Source organism: Triturus cristatus, chromosome 12 (assembly GCF_964204655.1).
Source record: "Triturus cristatus chromosome 12, aTriCri1.1, whole genome shotgun sequence".
In the NCBI taxonomy this organism is placed as follows: Eukaryota; Metazoa; Chordata; class Amphibia; order Caudata; family Salamandridae; genus Triturus; species Triturus cristatus.
Window position 1 is genome coordinate 778312860 of NC_140595.1, and position 17703 is coordinate 778330562.

At 45.3% G+C, this 17703-nt stretch overlaps 1 protein-coding gene across 2 annotated transcripts in view; it reads right to left on the reverse strand.

Annotated features, from left to right (window-relative positions):
- Positions 1 to 17703, reverse strand: part of TNFSF12 (TNF superfamily member 12) — a 241304-nt gene that overhangs the window by 5636 nt on the left and 217965 nt on the right. For both annotated transcript variants that reach the window (XM_085637625.1, XM_085637624.1), the window contains exons 4-5: positions 13618 to 13653; positions 370 to 494 (exon numbers count right to left, since the gene is read on the reverse strand). In XM_085637625.1, coding sequence (XP_085493751.1) covers positions 370 to 494; positions 13618 to 13653 — 161 coding nt within the window. The remainder of the gene's footprint in view (positions 1 to 369; positions 495 to 13617; positions 13654 to 17703) is intronic.

Below are 17703 nucleotides of genomic sequence, written 5' to 3' on the forward strand. Positions count from 1 at the left end.
AATAAACAAATAATGTTTAAAAAAGGATTTGCGCTATACAAACACCATATATAAACATGCACACAGACATACATAGACGTGAAGCCTGAACTATAATCGGAGCCAAAAAGAACATTGTCAGTTGTTAAATCAATAAAATAATTTTAGTACTGGAGTTGAGTGAACATATATGTGTGTGTGTGTAGGGGTCATTTCTGCATAATGTGATGGTGGACGCCAGGTTACAAACTATTTCCCATTACCCGATTCAAGACACTAGGAAGGGCTCGGGTATGATGTTTTCTAATCCCCACTGGGTGGATGTTGGGGCGTTGCGAGCGCTGTCGGGGGGGTATCACCCCGGTGCTGTCAGACAGTCCAGATACTCACCTGACAGTACAGGTAGTACAGTCCCTTCTTGGTCACCTTGAACTCCCCGTTCTCGTTGTTGTAACTCAAGGGGTTTGTGGAGTTCATCTTCACCTCCACCCAGTCTTTGATGATGCCGTAGCCATCTAGAAAGGAAGGAGATGGACAAGAAATCAGCGCGGCGTAACCTGCAGCGCTAACAGCCTAGTAGAGGGCCTCAATGCACTGTATGTCTCATAGCCTCCCAGAGGAAGGGGTGGTCGCAGATGTAACAACTGGTTAGGGGCAGGGACTGACTCAGAACTGTCTGTGCATCAAGTGATCTAAATCCCTTTCAGTGAGTAGCCAAAACAGTAAAATTGCCCTCACGTTTGACTATATCCCAAATGGGATATAGTTCAAGTGAGCTCAAGCGAGCAAGTGAAGCAAGTGACCCCAACCATCCTTATGAGAATTTCTTCTTTTGCTTCTGTCTTCTTTTTCTCACCTTTACTCTTATTTCCACCCTTGTTTCCTTTTTCTCTACAACTATCTTTAACTTTCCCCCTGTCTTGCTATCTTTCTTTCTATATTTGTTTCCTTCTTGGTTTCTTTTTTTATATCTTATTTTTTCATTTTCGTTACATCTTTCCCTTCACCTTCTCATTTTTCTTTTCATATTTCCTTGTCTTCCTGTTTCATATTGGTCTTTGTTCTTTCCATAATTTCTTCCTTCTATCGATTTTCGTTCCTTCTTTGTTTTTCTAACATTCCTTCTTTATTAACTTTTTCCTTCCTTCCCGCCTTCTTTTTTGCTTTTCCCTCTCGCCATTTTTCCTCTTCCTTGCCTTCTTCCCATCTTTCTTTTCTCTTCTGCCTTCCTTTCTCCTTCATTCCTTCTTTCTTATGATTCTTTCTTTCCATGCTAACACTGCTCCCATCTTTCATTTCCTCTTTCTTTCACACTTTCTCTTCATTTGCCCATCTCACCTCTGTTTTTCTCTAAAAATGTGTGTATCTGCTCTTTCTCTCTCTTCGTGGCTCCGTTTTGCTCCACCCCTCGGTTTAGTCATTCCATTCTCCAGAACTGAGTTATTTCAGTCTCCAATCAACGTCAATTCGAGGAGGTTCACAAAGAACAATTAAATATCTTACTGTGACAGAAAGGCAGTGGTCCAGGGCAACCTCACAAACTCCCCCTCACTCCCCCACTTCAGCTGCTAAAGTGGGGGGTTCATGGCGTCATTCATCCCTTTGAGAGACGCTCACGCAGCAGCCTGTGACCAGTGTCCACCAGGGGGCGTGTTTGTTGCACAGTGTTTTAGTAATTTTAGTTACAAGGTCTTTGCAGAGTTACTTCCAAAGCAGGTATCAATCATATTGATAACAGCACAAACATGTCACATTAGATTCCTACTCGTACACCTAAACTAGCTGGTATGATTGAAAATGTGAAGACACATTAGTATCACATAGTGGGCTAACAAGTAAACACAGCCCCCCCCCCCCAAAAAAAAATGGAGTTGACAAGACTCCTTCATCAATCCTTGGGCTTTTTAGGGTTGTCTCTAACCAGTACATTTCCTAATGTAGGATTTTTCTGTGATCTTTTGGGTTTTGTAATCCCACACTTTAAGAGTTCCAAGTAACCCCACTACAAGTGTTCACTGGGATTGTGGCCCGCAGGTACTGCACAAAAGCCATATGCCGGTGGCTGTGCCGTGCCTTGTGCCCAATATTATGAGCCCCATGACCAGGTGTTTAAAGGGCCGCCCTGCTTGTAGCTCCCCGCTTCATAGGTCAGTGGACAAACCTGAGCAGGGGGGCTGTATCATGAAGGTGTGCGTTCGTGCCGGGCACGTCTGTGCGTCTGGTTCACAGCGCCTGCGTTTTCTAACGTGCATGCGTGTAACTCAGAGGTTTACCGAGTTAGTGCACGCGCTGGATAGCGCTGCTTTATTTTATTTTTATTTTATTTAATGTATTCTTATATAGCGCAGACTTTACCCAAAGGTGTCAGAGCGCTTTACAATAAAACCAAGTACGTCACATGAGGAGAATATTACATATTTACACGTTACAGAAACAGACGAGAAACAAGAAAAGGTAAAATAAAACAATAGATGGCAGTCACACAAAAAACAGGATGAAGATTGTACAGGCATAGATTACACATTTACAATAATGAAAGAACTTCCTTGGGGGACATGAAAAGTGGTGTATTAGTTCTGCAAGTGTCTTTGGAAGAGAAGAGATTTGAGGTTGGATTTGAAGGTCCGGGTAGAGGTGGTGGTACGGAGCAGTGGAGGAAGCGAGTTACAGATTCTTATCGCATGCTGGGGGTCGCGTAACTAGTTAGCATGGAGGAGGAGTTGCTTGGAAACAGAGAAGTAATCACAGCTCACTGTTTCCGAGCGGTGCCGTCTGAAGCACGTGCACTAGCTGGAAAAATTCAATGGTAAATGCATCTGCTTTAAAAACTGTGCAGCATAAAACAGGCACACATCTGTTCGCCCCCTCATGATACGGCCCGTGGTGAGCCCTTATGTGCAGGCATTCCTGTCAAAGCACTTACTGGGCACAGTCCTGGCTATGCCCAGCCCGGAAGCAGGGCGAGTTCTTTAGCAAAGGCCTGCTCCCACTAACATGCTCCCATTGCCAACTGGGAACGGCTTTTGGCTGCATCCAGCGGGTACTGGCTGCATAGAATGGCATCTGCACATGTACCCTTCAAGCAGTGCCTAGGTGGAAGTGGTCATATGGTGTGGCCAATGGCCACAACCTCCCTAACCTGGTGGAGACGGACCATGGTTCAATCAATCAATCAGGATTTATAAAGCGCCACTAATCACCCGAGAGGGTTTCCAGGCGCTTACAGGTCCCAGAGGCTTCTTCGAACAGCCAGGTCTTGAGGGTCATTCGGAATTCCGGAAGTGAGGTGATGGTCCGGGGGTGCGTGGGAGGCTGTGCCCGGTCTTTGCTGCGATGTGGGAGAAAGAGCGTCCTCCACTTCTGCTTCAGTAGATGCGGGGAGTGTGAGCAAGTGAAAGGGAGGCAGAGCGTAGTCTTCTCGACGGTTGGTGGAAGAACAGCTTTCGTGCCCTCGCTTACCAATAATCACCTATAGGAATTTGAAGTGAAAATTCATCTTTGGGACCTCACGATAGCTCTGATGCCCCATGTCAAGTTGGTAGCAACTGCCAAAAATCAAACCTATGTGGAAATATTTTACTTCTGGAATGTTTGCTGAAGATTCATATAAAGGCCAAGAGTTCCACACATTTCAAAAATGCATTAGCAGCGACTGTACACGGCGCCAGGAATGCCTGGTTCAGGGGCAGGGCATGGCCATCTGTAGGATATAGACTCTGCCAGTGTAGAGTTCGGGATGAGGGTTAAAGATAGGTCTGAGCATGGGGTACAGGGCAGACAAACATTAATGCCACCTGAGACCCTACCTTTGATTGGAAATAAAACATACACATTATTTGAGACATGAGTGTGAGACTTCAGCCTCAATACAGTCGCCACTCTCACTTGGGATGCTGTGTGCCAACCCTGCGCCCTCTCCCCAAAATGAAGACTGCAGATTCAAGCCCCTGGACATCATGCCACATAAAAAAGCAGACAGAATAAAATATTCAGCTCTGCGCAGTCACCTGCACTTCATGTCAGTCAGACGATTCCAGCTCAGATGAAGACCGATTATGTTTTTAAAGCCAGATTTATTTTATTTATGCAATTTGTTAAGCGCACAAATACCCTTGGGTGTCTCGGCGCTGCGGACGGTTGATGATGGGACAGAATGGGCGCTGGTCTGTTATTGGTTGAACAACCATGCTTTGAGTTCTTTACGGAATGCAAAGAGAAAACCTACAGATGTATTACACATCTGGAAAAAGCAGGCAGGATAATGTTCTGTTCTTATGCCACATCTGTAGCAATTTAATGCAGCAATTCTCTTCACAGCTCATCTCAGAGCTCCCTGTGGCCCTAAACATGGAGCAGCCCTGGCGCGGCGCCCTTGGCACCGTAGAAGTTCGCTCCCCCTCGACCAACCTGCCCGAAGGGCCAAGGATTGGATTCAAGAGAGGTGCCATTCTGGAGGAAAGGTGTATGCAGATTCATCAAATGCCACCAAAGTCATCATTAAACAATATATTTCGTATGGATTAACCATAAGTACAAAGGAATCGTTGTCTACAAATAGAACAAATTGCCTCTAATCTCCCATTTCCCCTTCTGGGCTAGTGGTGGTTCGCTCTAACAGCCCCCTCCCTCCCCCCAGAAGTAGTCGATCCGTTAGGCCTGGCGCGGCCCTTGCACGTGCAGCCAGGGAGACGGATTGATCAATTAAGTCGTCCGCCATGCAAACCACCAGTTCTTTGTTCTGCAGAAGGAAGTGTGTCTGTGAAGGGCCTTTCCAGAGAGCTGCTTCCCTCAGAGATGAGCACATCCTCATAGAAGGGGTGACCTCACCTGCAGGCCGGAGCAAAATCCAGGCAGTATAAATCCAGCAATAAAGACGGGGAGGAGGTGTGGTCTAGTGAGTATCCACCGTAGACTTGAAAACCTGGGGGCATGGGCTCCAATCCCGGCACTTGACTATCAATTGTGTCATTCCAGGCAAATAACGTAGAACTACACATATGTATATCACGTGTAATGAATTTGTAAACTTCTGATATTGAAAGGTGGTAATCCTCAGATGATGTGGAGACCAGCGAGCAGCAATTTTTTCACTTCTAAGGTCCTACCTTGGCTTCATTCTAATTATTATTACTATTATTATTTATATAGCGCTTACTACCCCTGACGAGATGTTGAAGCGCCTTTTGGCGAGTAGCGGATGGAAAGCGGAGGGAAGAGTTTAGGAAGGATTATTTGGGAGTTCATAGACATTTGGGGGAAGTCAAAGAGCCTGTTCGTTGGATGAACAGGACAAAGGCTGGATAGAGGGGGGAAGAGTTTGGAAAGAGTTGTTTAGGAGTTCGAGGTAGTAAAAGAGGTTTGGGATGAGTCCGAGAGTGGGGGTAGAAGATATTTTGGAAGAGGATTAGGATTAGTCATTTGATGAGGTTTGGGGAGATTAGTAAATGTTTGTCTTCTCTGCAGTGGGATGAAAATGTATATATATGTAGATACATGACTACACATAAGAGGTCTACATACATAGAGATTTTTACATGATCCGCATATGGAAAAAATCAGGAGATATCAAATTGTACTGGATAAAGTCCCATATGTACATGCACGTATAAATATTTACAAACTCACACTTTCAGTTGTTTGCTGTAAATAATTTTTTTTTTTAATTCATTACGGGTTTTCTATATATATTTGTCCCCCAATATTTCAATGGTGAAGCACTTATAGATACAATTGTTATAATCATATTTACACATTGTGACAGATGTGTGTTATCATAAGAAAGTAAACCCATAAACATTCACTCATCATCTTATGTTATTGATGTATTGATCTACTTATATATGGATATAATCATAAAGTTATACATATATGTATGCATGTATGTATATAATATTATTTCTTTCTTTATTTTCAAATATATGTATTTTCATTTCTGTGGTAAGTATAACATAAATATAGAGACACATACCCCGCTTCGGAGCCCATGACGAGCCCAGCTCGTCATGAGGCACAGTGGAGCTGTGCTCATGACGAGCTGGTCTCGTCATAACCGTCGCGGCCCGCCCACGCACGATTGATTCCCTGCCTGTGTGTGAGAATCAATCAGTGGGCGGGGTCGTGACGAGCTCAGCTCATCATGAGCACAGCTCCACTGTGCCTCATGACGAGCTGGGCTTGTCACGAGCACAGCACCACCGCCGCTGCCCCCCCCGCACCGCGGGGGAATTACCCCCGCGTGGAAGGGGTTAATTAGTGTTTTCTTTTTTACCATTTAATTATTTTGATTTATGTATTAATGTTTAAGTACTAAACATATTTAATAGTTAACATTTAACAAACTTTCTGTATAATCATATTTATATGTTGTTATATGAGTCGTCACGATAAATAGACATTCATAAGCATGTAGTCAAATACTTAGATGTTATTTATGTACAGACCTATATACATTTTAATCATAAATATAAGAATGTATACATATTTTTATTCATAAGTAATATGTGCATTTGTACAAAGAGATGCACATATCTGAATATACAGACATATATGCACCATTGGTGTCTTGCGCATAAATTGCTGTACATTTGTATTTTGAATATGGTGGTCATATAGGGAAGAGTCAGCTCTTGAGTAATCTTCTGAAGATAATATGGCTATCTGTGGATCCTATGTTTGGCATTAATGAATTCTATAGTTTGACTTCTTGAACAGAGCAAGATGTTTTTCTTCTTGTATGCTGTTATTTTGATGCGGGGTGCCAAACCTGGAGTGGAGGGTTGTTGCTTGTATTTTGTGATTTTCTTTCTGATGAAAAGTGGTCCTGTTCCATGTATTGCTTTGTGAGTGATACAAAGCAGCTTGAAAGTGTTTCTTCTGGCCACGGGTAACCAATTTAGGGCCCTCAAGAAAGGAGGGATGTGAGCTTGAGGCTTTATATGTAGAAGTAGCCTGGCAGCAGAGTACTGAATCCGTTGTAGTCTTTTCATAGTTGATAAAGATGATCCGTGGTAGAGGCCATTGGCGTAATCGAGTTTAGACAGTACAAGAGAGAGAGTACCCTGGACCTTGTGTGGAAATCCGAGGTGGGGGAAGATGCGTCGCAGAGTTTTCATAGCATTGAAGCCCAATCTTGCTAACTTATCTACCTGGACAATCTTGATAACTTAGAGTCCATGGTAATTCCAAGGTTTTTTAATTCCTTGGATACTTTAGAAAGTGGGTCCAGACCGTCGGACCAGGCAGAGAAACGTGAGAGTGATGGCACAGAATGGGAGAATAGGTACAAAAACACTGCGTCGCACTGTCTTTCCCCCCTTTGAGGGTGGAAACTCTGAAACCTGGAGCAAATACTAACCTTGGGGCACTGGTCTCTCCCCGGAAAGAGCCACCAAGCCGGCTTTCCCAACAGACTAATAATGACTTAATGGTTGGGGCAGGGGCACTATTAGTGGTGAGTGGCCATGAGGACAGGTCTGTGGAGCACCACCGTCAAGAAGCAAGACTTTGTCTACATCTCTCTCTCCCACAAACACAGATGCACCCTTGGACACACAAACAGATACCCAAGAAGTCGCATACACACACACACGTGTTGGTAATTTTACACACACACAGGTGCACACACACATACACACACACACACACGTTTATAATTGTATTTCTTTTTTGCCCCTGTGAAAATACATTAGAAATCCTTCATGACGGACACCTTCAAACGAATGCAACGGTCCATGTGAACACCTGCTGCCACTTGCCCAAGTGTCAAACTTGGCACTGGCCTGGAGTCCTGAGTAGCTTAGATGGCGCTGCCTGGCATCACAAATATGGATTCACCAAAGAGCAAGGGGCAGTGCAAGTGTAATCGGGCAGCCTTGGACCTCTGATGACATCACAGGGTTGGTCCCTTGTCCTTTTTCTTGGTCCCACAACAGGCTCCTTTTTGCTACATGTGGGGCCGAGAAGGTGCTGGTCATCGTATGGAGTACATACAGCTCACAGAGACCTGTTTACTTTCTGTTCTCTCCGCTGCCTTTCTGATCCGTGAGACCAAGGGTAGCAGAAGACTCTGCCAAGGGTAGCAAAGGTAAAAAGGGTAGCATCAACTGTTACACCTGACTGCTCCTAAGTGACACCCGAAATGAGGTACATATGCATACATACATATATACATTCATACAGAAAGCTGAAAAAAATAAGTGGCTCTTAAACAGGTAACAAACACTGGTTGCCATCTTTAAGAACCAAAAGTGATGTTTTACAAGAAGCACCGTTTACCATTGTATATACTCCAGTAGGTGTCGGAAAAATACGGCTATGCTTCACCCTTCGAAACATCTACCTCAGGTCACTCACCTCACTCACTGATCAAACCAAGCTCAAATGCCACATGTATGCGGATGACACACAGATCTACTTCACGGGGAGCTACACCACCAGAGATCAGTGTGGTCCCCAGCTCCTTCCATAATCAGTCAATCAAGGCAGCATTATAAAGCACAACTAATCACCTGTGAGGGTATCCAGGCGCTGTGCCAGGAGAGATCACCATAAAATGTCAGGATCTGGACAGAAGACAGCCTCGCTGGCCCTTCAAAACAAGAAATTAGGTCCCTGCACCCTCTGGGGACTGGGTCTCAAGTCAGAAGCCAAAACTAACCCCAGCAAAAGCCTCCGCCAAACAAAACATTTCACACAAACCGTTCTCCTTCACTGCAAAAAATTTCCCACAGTGCTTTGCTGCAAAGAAAGATATATTTTGCCATGTCCGAATAAGATATGGCAAAAAGCTGTTCCTAGAGAAAGTAATAATGAAAGTGACAAACTGCAATTGTGGCACATTCCACTAGAGGTCAATGTTTTCCAGCAAGTATTTTCAGTGCGTGCTAAAACTTCCCATGAACGGGGGTTCAGGCGGACTGGACCCCCTTGCCAAGACCCCAGTGGCAGCTGGGGGGCCTTTTAAAGTGGCAGGGTATAAATATCTGTCCTGAACTGCAGCCAGAGAGTGGATGAAGCCAGTCAGCCAGAAATCCTCCAGAAAGCTTGCGAGGGACTCTCCCCCTCACCGCCCCCTCGGAAAAAATGTTGAAGAAAAACTGAGGTTAAGTAGAGCCTATTAAAGCGCAGTGTTGGCAAATGTTGTGAAGGCGAACTCACGAAATCTTCTAGTACTTGAATGATGGGCAAAGCAAGCCTGACCTCCCCTGGGGGTGACGGGGATTCACTTCACTCTCTCCAAAATAAGTTTTAACATAATCACCCCTCCCCCCCCCAAAAAAAGAACTGTCTACAATGCCATGTATGATACTAGTTCAGAAGGCGTAGTTCACATGGCCTACCGATGTTAATAGTAGCTTTCTTGGACTTTACATTTCATTTCCTTCCATGTTTCCCTCCTGGGTGGTATGTAAACATAGTGCACAAATCCCAGAATCCCCGCCATACACAGTACAGACTCTTACAGCTGTGCCTTAGCCAAGGCCGGACTGGGATCTGAAACCGGCCCTGGCAAACTGCTCCACCGCCCCCCCTGGGGGTTGGTGAGGGTGCGGCCGTGCTGTTTGCTAGGGCTGGTTTCGAGGGGTTTTTGTTACAGAGGGGCGATATTGCTGGTCCCCGGTAACAAAACCGGCCCCCCCAGGGGCCCAAAACCGTCTCCCACACTGGCGGCCCACCGGGGAAATGCCCAATGCCCACTACGGCCAGTCCGGCCCTGGCCTTAGCTCGAATTATGTATCAAACACTAGACAAGTGACATCACTCTTACAGGCCTAGGTCTCGCCAATGGTAGAGACTGTTCCTCAAACATTCGGCTTACATATAAATGTGGAAATTGAAACATTTTGGCCCAAAACATCAGCTTGCAAGGAGATTTGCATATGGCTGGGTCTGAACTGGGGTGGCAAAAGTGAGCTGAAGAACGCTGATGGATTCAACCCAGATCTTTGACTGGGGGTGAGTGTCTGAACAGTTTCAGCGCTCCGTCCATCATCTCCTTGTGTTTGCTTTCTTAGCTCTAAGTTGGCAGGGTATGCCCAGACGTGGGTCCCTTGCTCACTTTGCCACTGGAGTCTAGCTAGCCTGGATGATGAAGCGTGTTACCCCAAAACCAGTCCCAGGATGCTTGTTTCTGGTCCAGAGAAGACCTGGCTGCGCAGTTCAGGCTGGACTGTTCCCATAAGTAACAGGGTCAAGACTGACTGGGGGCGAGTGTCTGAAAAGTTTCAGTGCTCCGTCCATCGTCTCTTTGTGTTTGCTTATTTGTAAACACCAGCACTAATGTATGACTGTCTACCACATGGTGGCGCTGTCTGCAGATCTTTGAGCACATCTCACCAACAACCTATTCAAAATACTTTAAAAAATATATAAAAGATATGGGTTCAGGTCATATTTACAGTGTTAGGTGACATGGAATAGCATTTGGCAGCACTGGGAGGGACAGTGGGCAGCACTAACCACAGTGGCTTCCCGAGAAATACCTCGGTCCTGACCCACAAACTAAGCACTTGTAAATTCAGGGCAGGTCATTAACATCACCATATAAGGAGGCTGCTCTTCCTTATACCAAATGGTGCATTTTGGACAATGCACAGGCACATTCTTAGTGCATGTAGTTTGCATAAGCCTCTTTTGTGGTGAAATTATGCTCATTTTTTCCCTGCAAATATTGGTACATAATGTTTGTTTATTTAGCTTGTGATGGATTTTGCAAGTCCGCTCTAACGCCATGGTGAAGAGCTTTAACTCCTTAGGCACCAATAAAAAAACACTTTAGTGTTCTTTAGTGTTAAAGTGGAGAGAGAAAAATATATGTTGCAGTGGCTGAAATTGTGTGATCTTGGGCAAATCACTTTAACTCAATGTGCCTCATTTTCCTTGACGGTCATATGTAGTAGCGCCTTGAAGTAACTCAGTACAACCTGTGCTCTATAGAAATACTCCCCTCGTACATGGGTTAGCAGTCTACAATATTCATTCAAATATATAACATTAATTGCCAATATACAGTGTACATGTCATGACAAACTGACTTGTCTTGACTTACGCTGAGAATGTCGCCACGGGTTTCAGGGAGACAGAATCTTAAATCTTTAAAGTTCAAGTTTAGAAACTATTACATTTAATACATATCACCCAGTACATAAATAACATCTAATTTAATCAATTTAAACATTAACGAGTGTTACAAAATAAAAAAGTTGAGTTTGAAAGGGTATTTTATTTTCACTGTCATGGTTTGCGTGACTGCCATGCCTCGACTGGTGCTCTGTCTCTTCGAGCTGGCTCAACCCTCCCATGAACCTGCTGGCTGACCCACTATTTTAAGATCCTCTCTGTGAATGGATAAGGACCCTCTCAGAGGGGTCTTCACCTCCAGTGAGATATGAAGACATTCTGAGAGGCTGCTGCCTGTGAAGGGCTGGTAGGGCCTTGGTTGTTCAAACAAACTCTGTCTTACCTCGACCATACACACACAAACATTGTGAAAGCACTTACCCTCACACTCGAAGATGCATACAACATACTAAGGGCTTTACCTGACACCTGTCCAAAGCATGAGGCTGAGAACACACATAGGCTCAGGGAAGTGCTTACCAGCCTTAATAGGCTACAATAAAAAGAACCACCTTTAAAGAGACAGTAGGATACTCTTAAAGGACCCCAGTAGATCGCAGGAGCTCGCAGGTTTTCTGTGCTGGGCCCTGGGATCTGGAGATCTGTCCCAAAGGTAATCAAACTCAAGCCCACACTGATGGGGTTTACAGGCTCTGGAAACACTGCAGCCCTCGAGGTCTCCGCCTAAAGGTAAAACTCAGCAGCGGGCCCAGCACCGCGTTAAGAACTGTATCTATATTAGATTCCTGGCACCAAGAGACGTTTTTTTTGGGTGAGTGCCTAACAAAGAATTAAATAAATACATAGATATAATAAAATATATAAAGCACAGAAAGACCATAACCGTTACCACCGACAAAAAGCCAGTGGTATTTTACAGCACATAGCTGGTAGGAAATGGGATCACACGGGTCTTAGGTCCTATTACTACTAATCATTTCATCACAGTACTAACCCTGATGTAACACATTAGTGGAACTAAGAATTAACAGTATGTTGTGCTACCTTTATGCTTTGCATGAACATGTTAACATGTAGTACCCTTACATTACCATCAGGTGGCAGTACGCGGCTGTGAATTGTAACACTGACGCATAGCTCGCTGCCCTACTGTGACTGAAGCTCTGCAGATCTGTGCATATTAGTGTGGGTTGAGCTATATCCTGCAGAGGTTGGGGAGACTGGAGGTTCTTTTTGACAGTGCCCCGCCCATTCCAACAAGGGCCTCACTTCAAGGACAATCAGCCATTCCTTTTGTTCAATTGTCCTAGATGGGAGGCAATGTCGACGTCAAAGGGAGCACAGGTGGACACTGGCACAACTTGTCTCTAGACTCAACCGCCATCGGCGGAAATAAAGCTGCTCCCTGTCGAACCGCCTCAGAAGCTGGCCAAGGTTTGAAGCCAGATAGGAGTTTTTTTTTTTACTCTCTAAAGCTTAAAACAAAGATGAAGGAAGACAAGAGGAAAAGCAAAGAAAATAATTGTGACGATATTAGAAAAATGAGGGACAAGAACAGATATTATTTCCTGTGTTTAATATTGTAGAGGGAAAAATAACACACCCTTTCTGTAAACAATATATCCAATGTATTGTACTTATGCGTGCGGATGTGTTAAATGTTACTAATAATGGCCCTGTACCCAACACAATAGAAACGGAATTGTTTTTACAACTTAAATAATAGATGTTAATTATTACTCAACTCAATGGTAGCCAATGTGTCACCTTAGAAGAACGAACAATTGAGTGAAAACCTGCAAAGATTCAAACACACGTCTTATCGGTTCGTGCACAGGTTTGCTGCAGGTGCATAGGACACCCAGCTATCTTACCAAGCATTAAACCTGTGATCGGCAAGTTACACAAGCAACAAACGCATTAACCCACTGAGGCATCTTACTAGGATCAATACAGTTTACACAGGGTACTCAGCAGCCGCCATCTTTACAACTCCCTACCATTCCATGGGGGAGAATCACACGGTGCTTTGTTACTTTATGTGTGTGAATATTTTAATATTCTGGTACAAGTGTCCCAGTAATGTTTCTCGTCTGCACTTGAAATGTGTCAGAGAACAGCGGGGAGTGAGAAGGAGATGGCGGCAGACGACTCTTACCTTTCTGTTGGAAAAAAGTGTCAAGTAGATTCCCATACCTTGCTAAACACCTACTCTGTCTTGTCTGTGCAAGTTGAAAAATGCCCTGGTTTGCAAATGTGAGTCACTTTTTAGCTATCTGATTCCCTAATAGGGGCCACATTTATGTTTGTGCCCGGGGCCAAGTTTTTCTCCCAGTCTGACCCTGGGTGTCTCTAGACACAGGTCAGGCAGATGGCTGCCAACAGTGCCACGTGCTGGGGCACCATTCCTGAACCCGGTGAACAGAGACGTAGCCACATGGGAGACAAAAAGGTAAGGGGAGGGGGAGTCACACAAAATGCATCTTGCTCAAGTGCCACAATACCTTTCAACAACCCTACCCCATGCTGTGTGCACAGCAGAAGTCAGCGTATAATTACCTGCCTGGGCTTGCGGAGGGCCGTTTCCAGATTTTACTGAAAAAAAGGGAAAAAACACAGATCAGAGGTGATCAATTTATACAGCAAAAACACTTTAAAGAATGCATTGCCAATGCCCACACCAACACATTCATCAATGAGAAATGCAAATTGTGTGTTCAAAATCTGTCTGAGATTAGGACCCCCGGATGAAAAGAGGCATCAGTGGAAAAGGGCAGAAGCTCTCCCAGCTTCTCTGGTGATTGCTGGAGAAAGGTCCCTGGCAGTGCAAACGTCTCTATATGAGAGTTGCCATACTCTTCACATACCACTGCTGTAGGTTACCTTCTCCACAGTGTGGTCAGGCAGCATTCACCAGGCAGGGACCTGGTCCCTGGGAGCACCTCAATGTCCCAGATGATCCTCCATCATTGGACTGACCAGCGCCACCCTGGACCAGGAACACTCACCTCCATCACTCGAGTTATAAAGCGACAAGACCTGCGGCTGGGGATATAAATATATCAATGTGTAACTCCTGCCTGCAGCGCCTACTCCTGGCATTGGGTCTGCCCAAAGCCACTTTCATCTTGGATTCATGTTATTTCCTAGAGTCCAAAATCTTCAGATACCAAACTTACAGAGTCAATAAACATGAGGAGACGACCACTGAGTCCGTTTCAGCGCCCATTGCATCTACTTTTGAAAATGAGAAGTCGCACGAAACAGATCAAGAGGGAACAATGTATTGCGTTGAAATATAGTAGGCATTACTACTAATGCTATCAGTGCTTCCTTTGATGCTACTACACCTACTACAATTACTGTTCCTATTTTCACCGATTCTACCAACAATAATACCATTCATTCTTCACCTCCACTACTAGAAAGGATGATCCAGTGGACAAGACGAGTTTCTGCAGCTGATCGCCACAGGTTGGTTGGTTGGTCGCTGATGAGAAAACACTCTAGGTTTTGTAGACCACCTGTGCACATTGTAGGTTCGGGATGACAAGATCCATGGTAAATTGTTTGGATAACCGGCAACTACATAGAGGAGAATAGCTGCCTATGACCTATGAATGCATCATGTGGCTATTATGAAAAGCTGGCAAGGATCTGGGCCTCCTGGGAGCATGGTGGACACCCCCTTCTTAAACAGTTTATCCTAATGGTGCAAAGTTTCCTCCTCAAGGAACCAGAAGGACCAGGCGGGAAAATAGGGAGATATAATCCCTTCTTTAGAGATGCTGTCAGGGGGGTTGGAATGAGAGAGGGCCCCCTGCAGAAGGCCACCTGGACTATGCACAGATGCTAACCCTCCATCCCCCTGGTAGCAGCGGTAATGGCAGAAAGTCATCTTCCAGCCACGACAGAACTGAAGTCCAACTGAGCAGTCGGATCTTGTATAGACGAGGAACTAAATGTGTGTCACAGAAGCCTTGTCTAACAAATGATCTCAATTATCATTGAGGATTGTCACAGCTGCAGCTAGATAGTGCTCAGAAGACCCTAAAATAATTCTTGTGTGTGCTCTAAAGACACAGAAAAGACATGTCAATGTTGCTTGAAAGGGTCATTCCACTCAGGAGTCCAACAGCAGAACCAGTGACCTCCTCCCATGTGGATTCCTGTAACATCTACTCTAGCTGGAGACATGATGCAATGTCCTCGCGAGCCACCCTGCCTGGACTGTCACTCTTCTTTCCACCGCTGGACTCAACAAACTGAGTCCACTGTAGGAGATCAGTGTTTGACGATGGAGTACTGGGCTCTGGTGGGGATGAGGTGCACACACAATATGCCCCCTTCCCCAGTAGTGGGTTGCTACTGCCTCATCAGGGTGGGCTACAGAGAGCATGGACCATGGGGGGGGGGGCTGATTTTAGATCAGGGCTGAAGCCCTTTTCACCTGTACTTCTCTAGGGGAGGAATGCCTACTTGTCCTCACCTGAAAACTCTTTACAGTCCCTCCTAACAGGGGTTCTTACTTTCCCCTCAAGGTGCATGCACTGTATGTTGCATGGATCATATAGTACATGCATGAAGTGACTGGGAGACTGTACGCTGAATAAATGGAATGCACAGCGAAGCTGTATAGAATAGTGGCTCCCCTTCATGTTGTCAATGCCCTCCCTTCTGGGCTCTGCATGCCTTCTTCCCTGGTGTCAGTCTGAAAGACCTCATAGACACCAAGGTAAGCCGGTACAACATACAATCAGTTGCCACCAGATCAACAATAAACTAGCCCCCTGGGTTCTCCTTCTCCCCAGGTTTGTGATATACATGGCCTAGCAATTAGGGGAACTGGACGGAGAGGCTGCACCTTCTTCAAGGCCAATCCAAATTCCACCAATTATTTCACTAAGGATCCTGCCCCTAAGTATGTAAAAGTCCAGGAAGAAGAAAAATAACAAGGAAGCTGCATATCCTATTGTAGAGCAATAAGGCCTGAGACCATGGGAACAACCACTGACACTGGCCAGTAACCACTGTCTGTCCCAGCACCCAGAGAGAAGGCTTCACACCTGGCACCCAAGATCACTAATAGTGGACGTAGGAAAGGAATGGCTGGCCTGAGCTCTGGAACCTAAAGACGAGTTTGAACGATAAAGTGTGATGGGAGTTTGGACAACCAGAACTATCAAGGCTAAAATAAGCCTCATCCGCAAGTTCCTATATGTCATGAATTTGTGAACAATTTAGTGAATTTGGGAAAACGGAATAAAGGCAAACAGAACTTACTTCCCGAATCACTGTAAAATGAGAGCACGGCCTATTGCTGATCGCCAACACAACACAAGCAAGCTTGAGAGCACCATCTATAGAAGACTGCCAAGTGAGCACAACCAAGCCTGCTGACTGCTGGTCACTTTGTACAGCCAACCATAATGCAGTATTTAGTATGGCATCTTGTGCTTGCCTTATCTTATACCAGCTATATAAGCCAACTTGTCAAAACAAAACTGGAAACAGGTTGTGCCTCTGTAAGGCTGGATCTAAACACTGACACACAAACGAGTGACTCTGCTCCAGACAAAACAGCCTTGCCCAGGTCGGTTGGGAAATGTGTGCAGGCTTTACTTCAAAAAATATCTTGCTTCATGTTGCAAAACCCCATTCATTACCTCCTCGCCCATCTTCCACGTCCCTGTCCTCACTGAGTGAAGTTTACCTCTTGGACTGATCCAGGTAGTTGCAGATGCATTTCACTTTGGCTATCCTTGTCGCACATAGGAGTAACTGAGAAAAACATAGCACTTACATCCATCACTTTTTGTTTTCCTCAGGAGCTGGTCCCTTGCTCACTGTGCCCTAAGGACTCCTGCTGTAACTCACTGATGACGCCCAACAAGTCAAGAACTGGTCTGGGGTTACTTCTATTCCTGATCAAATGTGGGTCCCTTGCTTACTGTGACCTAAGGACTACAGCTGTAGCTCATTGATGACACCCAACGAGTTGGGAACTGTCTGGGGTTACTTGTGTTCCTGATTAAACATGGGTCCCTTGCTCACTGTATCATAAGAACTCCAGCTGTAACTCACTGCTGAGACCCAACATGTCAGGACCTGTCTGGGGTTACTTGTGTTCCTGATCAAACATGGGTCCCTTGCTCACTATATCATAAGGACTCCAGCTGTAACTCACTGATGACGCCCAACAAGTCAGGAACTGGTCTGGGGTTACTTCTATTCCTGATCAAATGTGGGTTCCTAGATTACTGTGCCATAAGGACTTCAGCTGTAACTCACTGATGACGCCCAAGAAGTCGGGAACTGATCTGGGGTTATGTGTGTTCCTTATCAAACATGGGTCTCATGCTCACTGTGTCATAAGGACTCCAGCTGTAACTCACTGATGACGCCCAACAAGCCGGGAACTGATCTGGGGTTATGTGTGTCCTTATCAAATGTGGGTCTCATGCTCACTGTGCCATAAAGACTCCAGCTGTAACTCACTGATGATGCTCAACAAGTCGGAAATTGATCTGGGGTTATGTGTGTTCCTTATCAAACGTGGGTCTCGTGCTCACTGTACCATAAGGACTCCAGCCGTAACTCACTGATGACGCCCAACAAGTCGGGAACTGATCTGGGGCTAAGTGT